At 39.0% G+C, this 21,903-nt stretch overlaps 1 protein-coding gene across 2 annotated transcripts in view; it reads left to right on the forward strand.

Annotated features, from left to right (window-relative positions):
• WDR44 (WD repeat domain 44) overlaps positions 1-21,903 on the forward strand; it is a 102,877-nt gene that overhangs the window by 75,065 nt on the left and 5,909 nt on the right. Inside the window, exons 14-17 of one of the 2 annotated variants that reach the window (XM_058291653.2) lie at positions 6,487-6,609; positions 20,644-20,835; positions 21,043-21,144; positions 21,369-21,484. In XM_058291653.2, coding sequence (XP_058147636.1) covers positions 6,487-6,609; positions 20,644-20,835; positions 21,043-21,144; positions 21,369-21,484 — 533 coding nt within the window. The remainder of the gene's footprint in view (positions 1-6,486; positions 6,610-20,643; positions 20,836-21,042; positions 21,145-21,368; positions 21,485-21,903) is intronic. The other variant, XM_071212941.1, reaches the window with a different exon arrangement.

Consider the following 21,903-nt stretch of genomic DNA (forward strand, 5'->3'; position numbering starts at 1 on the left):
TCAATACTGTCGAACGTTTGAATGTTCATACATACTTTATGGAAGTTATCTACAAATTAACCCAGGAAGAAGGTCATCAGGATAAGCTAATAAAATGATACTTTATATTACTTAATAGCTTCTATATGGGCCTTTCTATATATTTGCTACCCTTTGCTTCTTTTATTAGCAATAATTTTGCAGAGTATCTGTCCTCAGCAGAATGGGTATGACTTCAACTATAAAGGTAAAGTCTGATCTCTCTAATCAAGCCTGCTTTGGAGCTAATCTTCTACATTCATGAAATTATTAATATAGGTTTAGCAATTATAATCTGTGAATTAATGATGAATCATCACTTTCTGACTTTTTTCATTAGAGAAAATCATTCAGAAGTAAGGTAGCTATATGTCAATGAGCAAATATCTTAATAGTTTTGCCAAAATTTAAGGAGATATTTAAAGTTTCATATAAGGTGTTTGAAACATGAACCATTTTTTGCAAATTTTGCATTCCTTACACTTCCTTTGTATTAAAATCTGTTAGCAGAATCTAAAATCTATTAAGAATTTGAAAAAATCTAATCTATAAAAGTCTTCAATTGAGAAAAGTCACTTAAGTTAACAACATAATATCAGAGATACTAGTTATGTCCATATATCCTAACTGTGTTAGGAGAACCTCCAGCACCACAAAGACATCACTGATAAATCTTGGAAAGTCAGACTTTCCCTGAGCTCCAACTTTGAATTACTATATTTATGAATTGTGTCCTATCATACCTGTTCAGGTGTTCTGGATGCTTTTTATAACCCATCCATCATAATATATTTTCAGAACAAGTTTGGGCCTTGCCTTGGTTACAGGCAGTCTGGTTTTTAAACTGAGCCCTAATTGCGTCATTGTATTCCTCCCCCCATCCTGTGCCCTAAATTGTCAGCGGATAGAAAGCTAAGGTGTTCACGATAATCATATTCATATGGAATAAGAAATACAAAGCATTTTGGGAATCTTGTACTCATTTCACTTTCTTAAAGCAAGCCAATAATTTTCCTGAAATAAAACACTAACTGGAAGGAATTAGATCTCCATTGGCCATCTTCTAATTAGGATTCGTACCTTTTCTTTGAACTCATTCTACATAACCTTTTGTAGCATTTGATGATTTGATGCTATTGATCTTTCTTGAAATACTCTTCTTGGTTTTGTAACACTGTATTTCTCAATTCTTTTCCTGTCTCACTGACCATTTGTCTTCTTTCTTTCCTGGAGGCAGCAGTAAATATTAAAAAGAGTATGAGACATAGAAAGAGAAGGTCTGAATTTGACCCCTAATTTCTCCACTTATAGTGTGGCCTTGGACAGATTAATTCCAGTTCCTCCTATTAAAGTAACAAATAGTCACTACTTCACACTCTGGTTGTGGGAATTATTGAGAATCTATGCAAATAAATTTGCTGTATACTCAGTACTTTGCATTCGCTCAAAACATATTGATCACTTTACAGCCAGAAGAGGTGATATGACCTAATAGTTAAGAGCATGAGCTCTGGAGCCAGATTCTCAGAGTTCATGTCCTACCTAGTCTGCCCCTTACAAGGGTGTGATTTGGGGCACATCACTTGACCTCACCATTCCTCCATCTGCAAAATAGGCATAATAAAAATAGCTTCCTCATAAGGCTATAGGGGAAGATTAACTGAGTGAGTAAATATAAAGAATTTGCCTGGAACATAGTAATTCATATTAGCTATTATCACCATTATCACCACCATCATCACTATGTGCCAGGTAGTGTTTTAAGAGGTGGGATACAGACAAAATTTAAGTACTTTACATGTGTTCTGTTTGTCCCCTCAAAACATGCCTTATGATAAAGTTGATGCTTCTTTATCATGGATTAAAAGAAAACTGTATGGGGAGCAGGTATAGTTCAGGGCTGAGTGCCTGCTTCCCATGTATGAGGTCCTAGGTTCAATCCCTAGTACTTTAAAAAAAAAGAAAACTGTGTTTCATAGTAGTTAAGGAACATGCCCAGAGGCATAGAACTAGGGATTGAGAGCATTGGGATTCAAACCACTTGGATTTCGAGCATTACCATGTAGCCCATTCCTGTGCCACAATAGCTAATCACTACCAATAAACAAGATTACAAAAATGATAGGCATTGGACAAGTTGCAGAGATTTAAGAAATCTTAAAATTCTTACATACTTTGTTGGCATTTTTTTAAATGAAATTAGGATGGGACAATAATAAGAGTTTGTGTCCATCCAGCTATCTACTTGTCTCAAGTGAGTAGTATTCATTTTTAAAGATGGGTGCCAGTCTGTAACTTGTTTCTTACCAGTCCCTAATGAGACAAATATAGAATACCAGCTCTCTCTGGGCTTGGAGTTGATTCACAGCAACATGGCGAAACGCACCAAGAAGGTTGGAATTGTTAGTAAATATGGAAACCGTAATGGCTCCTCCCTTTGGAAAATGGTGAAGAAAATTGAAATCAGCCAGCACACCAAGTGTACTTACTCTTTCTATGGCAAGACCTAAATGAAGAGAAAAGCTGTGGGGATATGGCATTGTGGTTCCTGCATGAAAACAGTAGCTCGTGGTGCCTGGACGTACAACACCACCTCTGCATTCACAGTAAAGTCTGTCGTCAGGAGACTGAAGGAATTGAAAGACCAGTAGGAGGGAAACGGACTTGGCCCAGTGGTTAGGGCATCCGTATACCACATGGGAGGTCCGCGGTTCAAACCCCGGGCCTCCTTGACCCGTGTGGAGCTGGCCCATGCGCAGTGCTGATGCGCGCAAGGAGTGCCCTGCCACGCACGGGTGTCCACGTAGGGGAGCCCCACGCGCAAGGAGTGCACCCGTAAGGAGAGCCGCTCAGCGTGAAAGAAAGTGCAGCCTGCCCAGGAATGGCGCCGCCCACACTTCCTGTGCCACTGACGACAACAGAAGCAGACAAAGAAACAAGACGCAGCAAATAGACACAGAAAACAGACAACCGGGGGAGGGGGGAATTAAATAAATAAATAAATCTTTTTAAAAAAAAGAAAGACCAGTAGGAGTACCACAATTTGGACAATCTCTAGCCTGAAATAAATGGGTTAATTTATGTAAAAAAATATAGATAGATAGATAGATAGATAGATAGATAGATAGATAGATAGATAGATAGAATACCAGTCTGAAGCGATAAGTACAGAAACTAAGAGTGACCATTTAGAAATTCTTATGGCAGGATTTCAGAGTAATTTCATGACTATTTAATCTAATATTTTTAAAACTGGGGCTTCTATTTTGTATAATAATTTTTAAAAACAGGGCTTGTATTTTGCATTGTCTTATTTTCACTTCATTCTTCTAGTAATTTTTTTCTATATTTTATGGTAGTATCAGCTGATGACTCAGAAATTTTAAAAAGCAAAACAAAGTCTTTTACCACAAATAGAGAAGCACTGGCCTAGATGACAGTTATTTCAGGTAGCTCTGCCCCATACAGTAATGGTCCCCTAAAGCCATATCCTTACATTTCCCAACTCCCACCTTGAGCCAGAGGAAATGAGCAAAATTTCTGCTATTCTAGCCCCAGATGCAGGGGGCCTTTCTTCCTCTTCTCTACTTAACCAAAATGTATTCATCCTTTAATGTGCTTCCTGAATCCCATTCTCCTTTACAAGGCTTTTCCTAACAGCTAAAGTGAATATTGATCTGTTTACCTGAATTTCTATAGCACTTACCTCTATGTTATTTTCTTACACTTTCATTTTTATTTAAGTATTTGCTGTGCACATTCCTAAGTCTTGTTGGCAATAAGATTGTAAGCTTCTAAGGGTAGGGACCACATCTTAATTTACTATTGTTTCTTTTTAGTGTCTATCATGGTCGGTGTTTATAGTGGATTTTCTATTTGCTGAAACTTGTTATTTTATGCCAGGTAATAGGAATTACCTTGTGAATTCTTTTAATAACACCCCTTTGAGGTAGGGGATATATCATTTTGTAGATTAGGAAGCTGAGCCTCTGTAACCTGCATACAAGATTGCAAAACTAGTTATAAACTAGCTATAAAACTAGTTTTAGAACTTAGATTTGAATCCAATTTCTTTGACTCCCAAGATCATTGCTTGGTCTATGAAAATTATTTAATTTCACTTATTCAGTGAGCATTGTTGAATAGAGAAAATCCTCTTGGCAAAATAAAACAGGTCTTAACATGTCTTCAGCATCTTCACTATAATTTTAGAGATATCTTCAGATCTCTTTCAAATGCTTAGACAATGGACTGTTGCACGAACTGAATAAAGTCAGTTTTTAGGTTTAATTTTTATACAGTTGTTATTAACCAACAGGAAATAATAATGCAAACTGCATATACTCTTCAAAACTCTTCTGGAACTGAGTGGATCTTTTTGTTTTATTTTGTTTCCTTTTTTGTAATAAATTCTATTTTTAGAGAAGTTTTAGATTACAGAAAAGTTATATTGAAAGTATAGGGAATTCCCATATAACCCCTCCCCCTCCCACATTAGTGTAATGGTACATTTGTTATGATTGATGAACCAATACTGAAGCATTGCTACTAACCAAGGTCTCTAATTTACCTTATGGTTTGTTTATACTTTGTGCTGTACAGTTTTATAGGTTTTGACAAAATGTATAATGGCCTGTATCCATCATTACAGTATCATGCAGAACAATTCCAATTCCCTAAAAATGCCCTGTTGGAACTGAGTGAATCTTGAAAGTAGAAACACTCTTACATGCTTCAGAGGTTATGGTAAATCTTTCCAAAATTCTGCTTTTTAGTTATAAAGTGGGCCATCTCTTTGAAATGGTTATACCACATATAATGTACACTTCTTAAACTAGCCAAAAATAGCATATATTTATCAATACAATTACGTATCAAAATCAGTATTTGTGCTTCATGTTTTCACAGACTAAAGATTCTTTTTTGTGTGTGGGAGAATATATGTACCATAAAATTTTGCTGTTTTAACCATTTTTAAGTATACAATTGAGTGGCATTAATTCATTCACAGTGTTATGCAACTCTCACCACTATCTATTCCCAAAACTTTTCTTCACCCCAAACAGAAATCGTGTACCCATAACGCAATAATTCCCCATTTCCCCCTCCCCCCACCCCTTGTAACCTTTAAGTTACTTTCTGTCTCTACAAATTTGCCTACTCTAGGTAGTTCGTATAAGTGGAGTCATACATATTCATCCCTTAGTGTCTGACTTATTTCACTCAGCATATCTTTTTCAAGCTTCATCCATGTTGTAACATGCATCAGAACTTCATTCCTTTTTATGGCTGAATAATATTCCATTGTATGTATGTACCACGTTTTGCTTATCTATTCTTCTGTTGATGGACACTTGGGTTGTTTCTAGTTTTTGGCTATTCTGAATAATGCTTCTGTGAACATTGGTGTACAAGTATCAATTTGAGTCCCTGCTTGCAATTCTTTGGGATATACCTAGGAGTGGAATTGTTGGATAATATGATAATTGTATGTTTAATTTTTTTGAGGGACCACCAAATGATTTTCCTGAACATACTTAATAAGTTTCAACAAATGACAAAGAATCTTGTTGCCTTTCATAATGTGTTTCACTTAACCACTCTGCAGAACAATGTAGTGGTTAACCAGAGCCTGAATCTGGAGCCAAACTACCTGGGTATAAATCCCAACTCTGCCACTGACGAGCTGTGTAATCTTAGGCAAGTGTTTAACCTCTGTATGTCAGTGTTCTCATTTGTAGAAGGGGATATAAGGTACCTACCTTATAGGGTGGCTGTAGCGTGCTAAGAACAATGCTGAGCACATTGTAAGTACTCAGTAAATGTCGTCATTATCATTACCTTGATTTCTTTGGTACCTTTAGGCATACCATAGAATATTAGGGTCTCATTTGGGTTTCCTACTGCAGTAAAACTAATAGTTCTCCACTTTAAATAGATTATGTTTACAAGTGAAGAACTTCTGCGAGCTGGAAGCTTTAGACAGATAGAAGCTTGGTTCCTGGGTGATGGTCAACCACAGTGCCTAAATCAGTCATATTACCCTCTTCTAGCTTTGAAAGTTCTATACTATTCTGAGAGATTTGATGATTTATCTTCTTTCATTGCCTGGCCTAGGGTGTGACAGGTGCACAATAGCTTTTTGAAGACATTGTTAGAGACAATAAGAGATCCAAATGTGAGTTAAAATTAACCAGTGTTATCAATGTGAACATTACTGAAGTGATGATCAAATGAATTATATGCCTTGTACTCCTAGCTAAGTTCCTCTATGTACAGGCTATGACAACTAAGACACAATGTAGTCCACTGCCTGGTTCCTGGCTGACTCTTTTTGACATAGGACATAAGATTAATCCTAATTTCAGAATGGGTAATGTGGAAAAGTCTTTGAAGGGATGAAGTATGGCACTGAACTGAAAAAATGAGATCTTCCAAGTGTATTAATCAGTGTCATTTACTCCACAGAACTACTTTCTACTTTCTTCATCAATGGATAAAACAGTCAGGCTATGGCATATTTCCAGAAGAGAATGTCTTTGCTGTTTTCAGCATATAGACTTCGTCACTGCCATAGCATTCCATCCAAGAGTAAGTTGCTGTTTGTACATATTTTCTTTGCTTACACTTATAAGGAAAATGAAGGAACTTGCTTTCTCTGGAAGGTAACAGGACTACAGGAAATCTGTTATTAACAGCCCATATAGTTAAAAGCAACTTAATTTAGTGTTTCATTTTGCTTTGAAAACGAGAAAGGAAATGGTCTGCTAATCTGGGTTAAAAGAACTGGGAATGGGGAGCAGATTTGGCTCCAGCACTCCTGGGTTCAGTTCCTGGTGCCTCCTGGAAAATAAAAAATAAGAAAGCAAAACAAACCCAGGGAAGCCAATGTGGTTCAGTGGTTGAGCACCAGCTTCCTACACACGAAGTCCCGGGTTCAATCCCTGACCCCTGGTATCTCAAAAAAAAAAAAAAAAAAAGAACTGGGAATGTAATATTCTAAATATAACAGTGCTGGGAAGCAGATTTGGCTCAATTGATAGAGCATCTGCCTACCATATGGGAGGTCCAGGGTTCAAACCCAGGGCCTCCTGGCCCATGTGCAGTGCTGATGTGCGCAAGGAGTGCCATGCCACACAGGGGTGTCCCCCACAAGGGAAGCCCCATGCGCAAGGAGTGCACCCCATTAGGAGAGCCACGCCATGCTAAAAAAAAAGTGCAACCTGCCTAGGAGTGGCACCACACACATGGAGAGCTGATGCAGCAAGATGACGCAACAAAAAGAGACAGAGATTCCTGGTGCCACTGACAAGAATACAAGTGAACAAAGAAGAACACATAGAGAGCCAACAATGGGAGGGGGGGCAGGAATAAATAAAAAAATAAATCTTTAAAAAATAATTAAATAAATAAAACAGTGCAAAGTCATTCCAAATCCATAATTAGGCATGCTAGGTAGAAAGAAAGAAAGTATCCTGGTAAAGATGGGAGATACTAGAAATGGAAGAAAGGGACATAGCACATGGTTAAATGAGAAATGGAAATACATAGGAACGTTTGGGAGGCCTGGGGGATGCAAGAGAAAAAGAAGAAAAGATCGAAAGTGGCAAAAATCAAAAATTCATTATGAAAATAAGTAGAGAATTTGAACTGCCCTGCCAAATTCCTTGATCCTACATTGCTGTATGATTGCATTTTCAATCATGTCTTTATCTGTATATGTTTTACACCCATTGTCTTTTTATTGCACATTTTAATTATATTCACATTTCTTTCTCTTTTCTCTCAAATTAAGAAAGAAAACAAGACTTTTTTTCCTCTCAATATAATTTCCTTCCCTGGGCAGGCTTTTAATATAGGCAGTAATAATTCTGGATCCTTAGAAGATTTGGTTAAGAACTTTTAACAATTAAAAATGTTTAGTCTTGGCGATGGACTTTGCCCTGTGGTTAGGGCGTCCGTCTACCACATGGGAGGTCCGCAGCTCAAACCCCGGGCCTCCTTGACCCGTGTGGAGCTGGCCCATGCACAGTGCTGATGCGTGCAAGGAGTGCCGTGCCACACAGGGGTGTCCCCCACGTAGGGGAGCCCCACGCGCAAGGAGTGTGCCCCATAAGGAGAGCCACCCAGCGCTAAAGAAAGTGCAGCCTGCCCAGGAATGGTGCCACACACACGGAGAGCTGACACACAAGATGATGCAACAAAAAGAAACACAGATTCCCATGTCGCTGACAACAACAGAAGCAGACAAAGAAGACGCAGCAAATAGACACAGAGAACAGACAACTGGGAAAGGGAGAGAAATAAATAAATAAAATAAATCTTTAAAAAAAACATGTTTAGTCTGGGAAGCACACATGGCTCAACTGATAGAGCATCCATCTACCATATGAAGGGTCCAGGGTTCGATCCCCAGCACCTCCTGACCCGTGTGGCAAGCTGGCCCATGTGCAGTGCTGCCGTGTGCAAGGAGTGCCGTGCCACACAGGGGTACCCCTGCATAGGGGAGCCCCATGCGCAAGGAGTGCGCCCCACAAGGAGAGCCACCCCACATAAAAAAAAGCACAGCCCACCCAGGAGTGGCACCACACACACAGAGAGCTGACACAGCAAGATGACGCAACAAAAAAGAGATGTAGTTTCCCATTGCCACCGAGAATGCAAGCAGATGCCGAAGAACACACAGCAAACGGATACAGAGAGCAGACCGCGGCGGGGGAGGGGGGGAAAGGGAGAGAAATAAATAAAATAAATCTTTAAAAAAAAATGTTTAGTCTGAGGGAGGATTATGGGAAGATGGCAATGGACTGACAGGCGGGCTGAATGCTGTCACAAAAGCAATGGAGAAAGAGCCAAAAGCTGTCTGAGGGACCTGCTTTGGGGGTTAGCAAAGCAGGACAGTGCTACACAACTCCCAGGAGGGTAAGGAACAGAGAGATGAAGAAGCCAAAATGACAAATGTAAGTTACCAAGCCCCCATGGTGGCTGGGAAGTGCAGACATTTGCATTATCAGTGTCCCAGAAGGAGAAGAGAATGGAAAAGTGGCAGAAAGAATATTTGAGGAAATAATGACCAAAAACTTCCCAACTCTTATGAAGAACATATATTTCAATATTGAAGAAGGACAATGCACCCCAAAAAGAATAAATCTGAACAGACCTACCCCAAGACACCTACTATTCAGAATGACAAACATCAGAGATAAAGAGAGGATTCTGAAAGCACCAAGAGAAAAGCAAAGCATCACATATAAGGGAAACTTGGTAAGATTAAGTGCCACCTCTCATCAGAAACCATGGAGGAGAGAAGGAACTGGTATAATGTATTTAAGGTATTAAGAGAGAAAAACTTCCAGCCAAGAATTCCAATTCAAGCAAAGCTGTCCTTCAAAAATGAGGGTGAGGGAAGTGGACTTGGCCCAATGGATAGGGCGTCCACCTACCACATGGGAGGTCCGCAGTTCAAACCCCGGGCCTCCTTGACCCATGTGGAGCTGGCCCATGCGCAGTGCTGATGCACACAAGGAGTGCCGTGCCACGCAGGGGTGTCCCCCATGTAGGGGAGCCCCACATGCATGGAGTGCTCCCCGTAAGGAGAGCCACCCAACGCAAAAGAAAGTGCAGCCTGCCCAAGAATGGCGCTGCACACACGGAGAGCTGACACAACAAGATGATGCAACAAAAAGAAACACAGATTCCCGGTGCCACTGATAAGGATAGAAGCAGTCACAGAAGAACACACAGCAAATGGACACAGAAAGCAGACAACTGGGGGAGGGGGAAAGGGGAGAAAAATAAATAAATAATCTTTTAAAAAAAATGAGGGTGAGTTCAAGGTATTCACAGACAAACAAAAACTGATAGAATATGTTACCAAAAGACCAGATTTGCAAGAGATAGTAAAGGGGGTGCTGCAGTCTGAAAGGAAAAATCAAAGGTGAGAGATTTGGAGAAGCACTTAGAAATGAAGATATTAGGACGGGTAAACTAAAGGATAAGAAGACAGACAATAGAATGATATGACAGCAGAGAACCTAAGGGCAAAATGGAAGAAGTAATGCCTTTACAGTAATAACACTGAATGCTAATGGATTGAACTCGCCAAGCAAAAGATATAGACTGCTAGAATGGATTAAAAAAATATGAGCCATCTATATGTTGTGTACAAGAGATCCACCTCAGACATAAGGATCCAACTAGGTTAAAAATGAAAGTTTGGAAAAAGATATTCCATGTAAATAGTAACCAAAAAAGAGCTGGAGTAGACCAGATAAATGTAAAATAATGTTATAGTATATGAACAATAATTACTCAGGGCAACTGGCAAATTGTTCCTGTGATCAGTATTCTAATTTTTTTTCATACAAAATAAACACTTGCTTTTAATTGAGAGGGACTGGAGAAGAGATGCATTTTTGGATACTTCATTTTTCTTTAACCTTTTCTTATTCATACTCTTTAATTTTAATTACAATACTCTATCTGGATCAATAATGATTTAGCATAAGAGAAGCGGACTTGGCCCAATGGATAGAGCATCCGCCTACCACATGGGAGGTCCACAGTTCAAACCCAGGGCCTCCTTGACCCGTGTGGAGCTGGCCCACGCACAGTGCTGATGCGCGCAAGGAGTGCTGTGCCACACAGGGGTACCCCTGTGTAGGGGAGCCCCACGCACAAGGAGTTCTCCCCATAAGGAGAGCCACCCAACGTGAAAGAAAGTGCAGCCTGCCCAGGAGTGGTGCCGCACACACGGAGAGCTGGCGCAGCAAGATGATGCAACAAAAAGAGACACAGATTCGTGGTGCCGCTGACAAGAATAGAAGTAGACACAGAAGAACACGCAGCAAATGGACACAGAGAACAGACAACTGGGGTGGGGGGGGAAGGGGAGAGAAATAAATAAAAATAAATCTTTAAAATAAGAAGAAGAATGATTTAGCATGACTACTATTGAACAAGATTTTTAATTTTTCTGCCTCATAAAATTTGAGTAGACAAATTGTTATCTGCTGTAATTCATTCCAATAAGATATGAAGAATCCCTAAATAGGAATTTGATTATCTAGAAAGAATTATGGCCTAAATGGAAATTAAATGACTAAACCAATAGTTTATTTCATTCTTACCTGGCCTTGCACTCTCTTTTAAAATTTGTAATTTCTTTCAATCTATTTTTCTATTTATTTTACAATATTATAATAAAGGACTTTTTAATAGTTAAAAGAAAAGCCATTGATTATACACTTTGGATAGATCATATGGTATGTGAATATATCTCAATAAAACTATTTAATATATAAATAAATAAATAATTGTGCAAGAATAGCCAGAAATAGCAGCTATATACAGCAGGGGAAACATATTGAGAAGTGGGGAATTTTCTTGTTTGTTTGTTTTATTTTTTGTTTATTATAATTATTGAAAAAATTAAAATGCTTCAATAATGATTGAAGTGATGAACACACAACTGTGTGATTATACCAAGTACCATTGATTGTCCACTTCGGATAAATTGTAAGCTTTATTAATATGTATCAATAAAATTGATTTCATTATTTAAAAAAGCAGAGGACATTAAAAAGTCAGAAATAAATTGTTAACAAGAAAAAAAAAGAAAGCAAATTTGTTCTACCTGGCAAAGAAATGATGTGGGAAAAACACCCACACTTTGATAGAGCTACCGCAAATTAAAAAGAAAGATCTCGGGATGTAGTTGGTGATGTTCTGTTGTAAAAAAAGGAAAATTCCATCAGGTTTCTTGGCTGAACAAAAGAACAAATAGGAAAATTAAGTGTGTGGATATTTACGAAGCACTTCTGGAGGCTGGAGACCAGAAACTTCATAGGTGAATATCAATACAACAAAAAACAAATCTCAGTGTCTGGTAGATGAGCCTAATGAAATAACAAATGATTTTTTTTTTTTTAAGATTTATTTATTTTATTTAATTTCCCCCCCTCCCCTGGTTGTCTGTTCTTGGTGTCTGTTTGCTGCGTCTTGTTTCTTTGTCCGCTTCTGTTGTCATCAGCGGCACCCGCTTCTGTTGTCGTCAGCGGCACGGCAAGTGTGGGCGGCGCCATTCCTGGGCAGGCTGCTCTTTCTTTTCACGCTGGGCGGCTTTCCTCACAGGCGCACTCCTTGCGCGTGGGGCTCCCCCACGCGGGGGACACCCTTGCGTGGCACGGCACTCCTTGCGCGCATCAGCACTGCGCATGGCCAGCTCCACACGGGTCAAGGAGGCCCGGGGTTTGAACCGCGGACCTCCCATATGGTAGACGGACGCCCTAACCACTGGGCCAAAGTCCGTTTCCCAACAAATGATTTTTGTAAGAAAAAAAATGTTTGGTCTGCGGTCCCATCAAGCCTTTAGAGCTTCTTTCTGAATAACGCCCCCATCTGCCACATCTTTGGGTGACAGGAAGAGAGCAGCAAAAGATGTATTTATCCCTGTTCGCAATTGTGAATGAAATCCTTTCCCCAACTCTAGTTTAGCTATAAATTATCAGGGTGAGAGATATTACATGAAGAAACATAGTGGGTTTAAAGGAAGTGGCAAGATGGAATCACACACATGTATAAGTATATATATGTAAATAAATTCTGAATCTTTAAGAGTAAGGTTAAGTTCTTCTACTGGTAGGCTTGAGTAGAGCCATAACCATAAATATAAAATGTTCATCCTTCTCAGATTGTTCTTTTTTATTTCTTTATTAGAGAAGTTCTGTGTTGACAGAACAATCATGCATAAAATACAGGATTCCCATACACCATCCCACCACACACAACTTACACTGGTGTGAAACATTTGTTAAAATTGATCATAGCACATTTTCATATGTACTATTAATTAAAGTCCATTAATTTTTAGGGTTCATTGTGTAGTGTAGTTCCATGGATTTTTTTTTTAATTTTTATGTTACAATATATATTCAATCTAATATTCCCCTTTTAATCATATTCAGATACACATTTCAGTGCTGTTAATTGCATTCACAATGTTGTGCAACCATCACCACCATCCATTACCAAAACACTTCCATCATTCCAAATAGGACCCCTGTACATTTTAAACCTTAACTTCCTGTTCCCTATCCCCACCCCATCCCCTGGTGACCCATATTCTAGATTCTGACTCTAAGTTTGCTTATTCTAATGTTACACATCAATGAGATCATATAGTATTTGTATTTTCGTACCTGGCTTATTCCACTCAACCTGGTGGCTTTGGGGTTCATCCATATTGTCACATGGATGAGGACTTCATTCTTTTTTACAACTGAATAATATTCTATTGTATGTATATACCTCTGTTTATTTATCCATTCATCAGTTGATGGACACTTCAGTTGCTTCCATCTTTTGGCAATTGTGAATAATGATGTTGTGAATATCGATGTGCAAATATTTGTGCAAGTCCCTGCTTTCAGTTCTTTTGGGTTATATTCCTAGTAGTGGCATTGCCAGGTTATATGGTAGTTCTTTTTTTTTTAAGATTTATTTATTTATTTAATCCCCCCCCCCCCATCGTCCGCTCTCCATGTCCATCTGCTGCGCCTTGTTTCTTTGTCCGCTTCTGCTGTCGTCAGTGGCACGGGAAGTGTGGGCGGCGCCATTCCTGGGCAGGCTGCACCCTCCCCTGCGCTGGGCGACTCTCCCTACGGGCGCACTCCCCGTGCATGAGGCTCCCCAACGCGGGGGACACCTCCGCATGGCGCAGCACTCCTCAGCGCACATCAGCACTGCGCGTGGGCCCGCTCCACACGGGTCAAGGAGGCCCAGGGTCTGAACCACGGACTTCCCATGTGGCAGACGGATGCCCTAACCACTGGGCCAAGTCCGTTTCCTTATGGTAGTTCTATAGTTAGCTTTCTGAAGAACCGCCAAACTCTTCCACAGCAGCTGCACCATTTTACATTACCACCAATAATGAATGAGTGTCCCAATTTCTCCTCCTCCTCCTTTCCAATACTTGTTATTTTCCCTTTTTTTAATAAAACCCATTCTTATGCATGTGGAATGATATCTCATTGTGGTTTTTTTGATTGGCATTTCTCTGATGGCTAATGATGTTGAGTATTTTTTCATGTGCTTTCTGGCCATTTTGGAGAAAGAAGTGTTCAAATCTTTTTCCCATTTTTAAATTGGGATATTTGTCTTTTTGTTGTTAAATCAAAGGATTTCTTTTTATATCCTAGATATCGAACCCTATTAGATATATGGCTTCCAAATATTTCCTCTCATTGTGTAGGTTGTCATTTTACTTTCATGACAAAGTCCTTTGAGGTACAAAAGTTTTTATCTTTGATAAGTTCCCATTTATCTATTTTTTTCTTTTGTTGTGTGTGCTTTGGGTATAAATTCTAAGAAACCATTGCCTAGCACAAGATTCTGAAGATACTTTCCTACATTTTCTTCTAGGAGTTTGATAGTTCCAGCTCTCACATTTAGGTCTTCAATTCATTTTGTTTTTGTTTTTTTTTAAGATTTATTTATTTACTTACTTATTTATTTATTTATTTCTCCCCACACCCCCCCCCCCCGCACCCCAGTTGTCTGCTCTCTGTGTCTATTTGCTGCATATTCTTTGTCCACTTCTGTTTTTGTGAGCTGCACAGGAATCTGTGTTTCTTTTGGTTGCATCATCTTGTGTCAGCTCTCTGTGTGTGCAACACCATTCCTGGGCAGGCTGCACTTTCTTTTGTACTGGGCAGCTCTCCTTACAGGGCACACTCCTTGCGCGCATCAGCACTGTGTATGGGCCAGCTCCACATGGGTCAAGGAGGCTCGGGGTTTGAACCGCGGACCTCCCAAGTGGTAGACAGACGCCCTAACCACTGGGCCAAGTCTGCCGCCTTCAATTCATTTTGAGTTGACTTTTTTATATGGTATGAGGTAAGGATTCTCCATTTTTATGTAAATGGAGATCCATTTTCCCTAGCACTGTTTGTTGAAGAGACTTTTCTTTCCCAATTGAGTGGTCATTGCCCTCCTATCAAAAATCAGCTGACCCTTGTCAAAAATCAGTTGACTGTAAATAAGAGGGTTATTTACTCTTATCAAACTGCTAGTTTGATTCCATGTGTCTTTATGTCTGTACTTGTGGTGCCAGTGCCATGCTGTTTTGATTACAGTGGCTTTGTAAGTAAGTTTTAAGATTGGGAAGTGTGAGTCCTCCAACCTCATTCTTCTTTTTCAGGATGGCTTTATCTATTCAGGGCCCTTTACCCTTCCATATAATTTTTTTTTTCGGAGGTACCAGGGATTGAACCCAGGACCTCATACATGGGAAGCAGGCACTCAACCACTTGAGCTACATCTGCTCCCTCCATATAAATTCGATGATTGCCTTTTCCATTTCTGCAAAGAAAGTTGCTGAAATTTTTATTGGGATTGCATTGAATCTATAAGTTGCTTTGGGTAGTATTGACATCCTTAATGATATTTAGTTTTCTAATCCATGAACACAGAATTTCCTTCCATTTATTTAGGTCTTCTTTAATTTCTTGTAGCAATATTTTGTAATTATCTCTAAGTCCTTTATATCCCCGGTTAGATTTATTCTTAGATATTTGATTTTTCCAGATGCTATTGTGAATGGAATTTTTTTTCTTGATTTCTTCCAATTGTGCATTGCTTGTATAGACAAACCCTACTGATTTTTGGGTATTGGTTTTACACCCCCACCTTTTTGCTGAATTCATTTACTAGCTCTGGGAGCTTTGTTGCAGATTTTTCAGGATTTTCTGTATATTGGAGCCTTTCATCAGCAAATTTTACTTCTTCCTTTCCAATTTGGATGCCTTTTATATCATTTTCTTGCCTAACTTCTCTGGCAGACTTTCAAGTACAATGTTGAATATCATGATGTCCATGGACATCTTTATCTTGTTCCTGATCTTAGAGGGAATGCTTTAAGTCTTTCACCATTAAGTAGGATGTCAACTGTGGGCTTTTCATATATACCCTTTATCATTTTGAGGAGGTTTCCTTCTATTCCTAGTGATCTAAGAGTTTTCATCAAGAAAGGATGCTAGATTTGGTCAGATGACTTTTCTAGATCAGTTGAGATCTTCCTTCATTCATTTAATGTAATGTATTACATTAATTGATTTTTCTTATGTTGAACCAGCCTTGCACACCAGGGATAAAACCCACTTGATCATGGTATATAATTCTTTTAATATGCTGTTGGATTCAATTTCCTGGTATTTTGTTGAGGATTTTTGCATCTTTACATAAGAGATATTGACCTGTAGTTTTCTTCTGTTTTTTTTTTTTAGTCTGGCTTTGATATGAGGGTGATGTTGGCCTTGTAGAATGAGTTAGTGAGTGTTCCCTCCTCTTCAATTTTTGGAAGAGTTTGCGCAGAATTGGAGTTAAGTCTTCTTCAAATGTTTGGTAGAATTCCCCTGTGAAGTCATCTAGTCCTGGGTTTCATGACTGGAAGTTGTTTTCTTTTAGCACATTAAGTATTTCATCCTACTGTCTTCCTGCCTCCATGGTTTATGATGAGAAATCAGCACTCAATCTAATTGGGACTCCCTTGTAGATAACACGTTGCTTTTCTCTTGCAGCTTGGCAGAACTCTCTCCTTTTCCTTTGTGTGATTACTATATGATGAGGTGTATTTTCCTTCATTTTATCCTTTTGGTGTTCTCTGGGCTTCTAGGATGTGCATGTTTATGTCTTTTGCTACACTTGGGAAGTTCTAATTTTTTTTACTATTCCTACTGCTCCTTTCTCTCTTTATTCTCCTCTGGGATTACCATAATGCATATATTGGTGCTCTCGATGGTTTCCCAAAAGTCTTATACCATTTTCACTTTTAATGTACCTTTTTTTTTCTGCTCCTCAGCCTGACTCATTTCAAGTATCATGTTTTCAAGTTCACTGGATTCTTTCTTCTTTTCTTCTGCTAGGTCCAGTCTGTTCTTGAAATCCTCCTGGGCATTTTTCATTTCACTTATTGTGGTCTTCAACTCCAGAAGTTCTCTTAGGTTCTTTTTTAATTAGACTTTCATATTTCTCATTCATTGTTTTCCTGACATTCTTTCATTTTTCTCTATTTTCCTTCTTGTCTTGAGCATTTTTTAACATTTTTAAAGAAATTTTAGATTACAGAAAAGTTTCATCAAAAATATTGGGGATTTCCATATGCCCCATTTCCTCCCCCTCTCACATTTTCCCCTATTAATAACATCTTACATTTTTGTGATACAGTTGTTATAATTGATGAACAAATATTGAAGTGTTGCTACTAACCATGGACTAAAGTTTACATTATGGTTTATACTTTGCACTGTACAATTTTATAGGTTTTGACAAAATGTATAATGGCCTGTATCTGTTATTGCAGTAACAGAACAATTCCAATACCCTAAAAATGTCCTGTGTTCCACATATTTTTCCCTCCCCTTCCCCTCAGAACCTCTGGTAACCACTGTCTTTATATCATGTTACAAGTTCTTTTGTTACTATGATAATAATAAGTCTATTTTGGTCCGTGGTTGCTTTCCCCCCTTATGTTTGTTCATTCCTCAGTCTTGAAGATTTTGGGATGGTGATGTCCACTTTGATTCTGACTGAGAGGGGACTTAAATATTATGGGGCAGATAGAAGGAACTGTTTTGCTTGCAGTTATAGATGCTCTTTGCCTTTTGGGATGGAGGTTGTCCATCATCATGTTGTTAGTTGTCTTGGCAAGTCTCATGAGCTGGAGAGTAGGTGTTGGTGTACCTACTCTCAAAGCTCAGCCGGCATATTAACAGATGATAGATTTAAGTCTCTGGTACATATATTTAATGGGTAGTGCTAATTATAGGTTCAAATAAAAGGGGTAGAAGAATCGTGTAGGGAAATTATAAATAAGTCTAACTCTTTTACATCAGGGAGATGGGCCTTACCTTGGAATATATGATAACCTACCAATGGAATGCTGTTTTGTGGTATTGTGTGCTTTGCCTATAGTGTCCAGATGTCTCTAGAGCCCTTGGAAGCACCCCTGCTCGAGGGTTTGTTGACCGTGGCAGTTAGTGCCTGAGGCATGCATAAATGTAACTTTGGAATGACGTCCTGACTCACTTTGAAGTCTCTTAGCCGTAAAAACTCATTTGTATTTAATGTTTTCCCCTTTTGGTCTAAGTCTTTTTCCAAATGCATTGCTGGTTGGCACTTGTATTAATCCCTCAGTGCCAGGGAGGCTTATCCCAATGAGTCATATCCCATGCTGGGGGTGAGGGGGGTAGTGAGTTTATTTGCTGAGTTTGGCTTAAAAAGAGACTACATTTGAGTAACACAGGGGTTTTCACGAGGTCCTTGAGCATTTGTTTTTAAAAGGCTTTGTTCAGTATATCCATATTCTCATCTTCATTGGTGTTTCCTGTATTTTTATCCTCTTCCTTTGGATGAGCCATAATTTCTTGTTTGTTTGTCTTGCACTCTTGTTGCACACTGTACATTTTAATACTTTAAAAAGTTAACTCTGTGATTCATTCCATGAGATACCTGTTTCTTGGTTTTATAAGCAGCTAGTGATAAGACAGATTTTCTTGAGCTTCAGCCCTCCTATTAGAAAGGTGTACCCAATGCGAGTGCAGTGTGAAGGGTTTTTCCCTGTCTTTCTAGGCCTCTGTTTTGTCCTGGGCTTTTGGTTGTTAGTTATTTTGGAGTTTGTCTCTAAAAGAAGTTTAATTGTCCCCTCTGTTTCCCAGCAGACTTCCCTTTCTCAGGTGCTTGAAGCCAGGAGACCTTTGTCCTGCACTGTCTGCCTTTGTAGCTTTTTACACTCATTTTGTTGTCTCAAGTTGCTTTTGCCTGGCAGGTAAATTCTGGTAGTGGAGCATAACAGAAAGAACTTTCCAAGTCAGTCTTTCTCAGCCAAAACAGAACCAGGGACCCACGAAGAGGGCACTGACCAGCTCCAAAGTGCCTTTGCTCCCCAAGGTGGGCTTGCCTGGCCTTTCAGCAAAGCAGCCCTACAGCTAATAGCCCTGAGGAAGCGCAGTATCTTTGTCTCCACTATCACCACCCTTGTCCTGGACTGTTGAAACAGTGGCTTCCACTCCCTTTTTCATTGTTGAAACAATGTCTGCTGCCATCTTTTCTGGGTGGGTTGAAGCAATAGCTCCCCTCAGAGCTGGGACCCCAGCAGTCTGAATTCCCTCATCAAAAGCTGTGATCAGTGAACAACCATGCCCACCCCTGTTCTTGGAGAAGAGGATATTTAGGTCCCTTTCTATCACCAGCCAGGGACTGGAATCTACAGTGCCCTGTGGCAGGAGTGGGGGATGGGCATCTGTACCTGCTTCATGAAGAGAGCAATTTACTATTCTTTACCCTCTTCCTCCCACTTTTCCCTGGATGCCGTACAGTTATTCTGGCTTCTGTAGTTTAAAAATAGTTCTTTCTGAGAGTTCCTGCCTATTTAATATTTGTTTTGGTGGAACAACTGCCCTTTTCCTAGGAAGTGCCCCCTGCATCTGTGTTGATTATTCTTAACATAATTTAGGGATGGGCAAGAAATAATAATCTTGAGAAAAGAATCTGTTTCCTGTTTTGCGTCCCAATTACTTAATCCATAATTCTTATGTTGCTAAAAATTAGATCAGCTTAGTAGTAGGACTGGTTTACTTTAGAGAATAGTTTTCCAACCTTGGCAGTATTGACATTTGGGGCCAGATGATTCTTTGTTGTGGGAGGCGGTCCTGTGTGTTTTAGGATGTTTAACAGCATCCCTGACCTCTGCAAGTGGCAGTAAACCCCCTCCCCCACCCTGTTAACTTTTCTCATGTCTAATTGATGAAAATTGTAGTACACGCAGTCACTGGGAATGGGAATGAGCTAATATTGTCACAACCAAAACTTTCTCCAGACATTGCCACATGTCCCTAGGGGAGAAAAATTCTTCCGTTAGGATCCCTGGTTTCTAGTCAAATTCAGAATTTGAAAGGTGAATTCTCTGCTGACTTGATATTCTAGTTCTGATAAACGATGATCGGTTCAGTGGGCCAGTAACTGGTGTTATCTCTTTTAATCCAATTGTTAAATCTGTCCTGGAGAAGAACTTATGAGCCAACATATCATTATAAAATAGTGTTTCCCAAAGTATGTTCCTTGAAGGTGGCAGCCCTTCTAGATGTACCTCCCTACCTCCCCTTCCCCCTTCCCCCAAAACCCATGGTTAAATAAATTGGAAGGTACTACCTATTTAACCCCTTTTCTAAAGAGATTTAGAATACATTTTGACATAATAAATGCTCTCGAGAATCCTGTTTAACTTTCTATAACCCAGAATTTCTCAAACTTATTTACTTACAGAACCATTCTCCCTTGCAACACACACACTCAGACACATTGTTTATTAACATCCATTCCTTGGATAAAGCAGTTTAGGGACATGGTAAAGTGATCAGAATGTCATTTCTTCCAAATGAATACTGAAGTTATTATACTGTTATTGTTTTTAGTGAATAAAATAATGCTTGCTTGAAAAATACTTTAATGCTTTTAAAATGATATCTACATATTTTAAACATTATTTATAATAGACTTAATGTTTTGGTTTGCTAATGAGTTTTTCTTGCTGTAGTAAAATTAAAGCTTTCTCTTTTGCCATCTCTTTAGGATGACAGATATTTTCTAAGTGGGTCATTGGATGGAAAGCTCCGACTTTGGAATATACCTGACAAAAAAGTGGCTTTGTGGAATGAAGTAGATGGTCAAACAAAATTGATCACAGCTGCAAATTTCTGTCAGAATGGAAAATATGCAGTTATTGGGACATATGATGGCAGGTGTATTTTCTATGATACAGAGGTAAATGATTATCAGTGTAAATTGTACAGTTGAATGTGTAGTAAACACTTTTGTGATTTTGGACAAGTTCTTTATCTTCTCTGAGCTTTAACTGTCTTATCTATAAATTAGGGAATATAAACCATGTTTGTCCATCTGAGAGTTGGATCAGATGATCTTTGAGGTTCCTTCTAATTCTAATATTTTTAATTTATTATTTCTTTTTAGCATTTGAAATATCATACACAAATACATGTCCGATCTACCAGAGGGCGCAACAGAGTTGGAAGAAAAATTACTGGCATTGAGCCTTTACCTGGAGAAAATAAGGTACTGTGATAGTCAAAGTATCTCTCTCCCCACACTGTATGTAGACTCTTGAAAGTTAGTTCTTAATATCTTTGCAAAGAATATGCTCCTTTTACTATGGAATATTGCTGTTTCTCCTTCTGTGGTATGTGTGTTCTGTATGTGTATGTGATGCCCTTTTTTGGTTATAGCTTAACTTAGATTCAAAAATGATATTTTTAACCTTTCCTTTTATTTATTTTTAGATACTGGTAACCTCAAATGACTCCAGAATCAGACTATATGATCTTAGAGATTTGTCACTGTCCATGAAGTATAAGGGTTATGTCAATAGCAGCAGCCAGATCAAAGCAAGTTTCAGGTAAATTGGCAATGTGAACTTCCCAAAAGATATCAGAACATTTCTCCCCTATTCCCTTTTTTCCCATTTATCTGTACCTTATTATTATTATTATTATTTTTAGGTACCAGGGACTGGGGATAGAACCCCAGACCTCATATGAGGGAAGCTGGCTCTCAACCACTGAGCCACATCAGTTCCCCTGAGTTGGTTTTTTCGTTTGTTTGCTGCTTGTTTTTTTGTTTTTAGGAGGTACCAGGGACCTCCCATGTAGAAAGTAGGCGCTCAACCACTTGAGCCACATCTATTCTCCCATGCTTTATTTTTATATGGTGTTTTTAATATGTTTGCACTTTTACACCCATGTAATACTTAACCTTAGCCACCTGTATACTAAGTAGAATTAGAATTGCCCCAATTGTGCAGATGAAGACAGTTCA

The sequence above is a fragment of the Dasypus novemcinctus genome, chromosome X (assembly GCF_030445035.2).
Source record: "Dasypus novemcinctus isolate mDasNov1 chromosome X, mDasNov1.1.hap2, whole genome shotgun sequence".
In the NCBI taxonomy this organism is placed as follows: domain Eukaryota; kingdom Metazoa; phylum Chordata; class Mammalia; order Cingulata; family Dasypodidae; genus Dasypus; species Dasypus novemcinctus.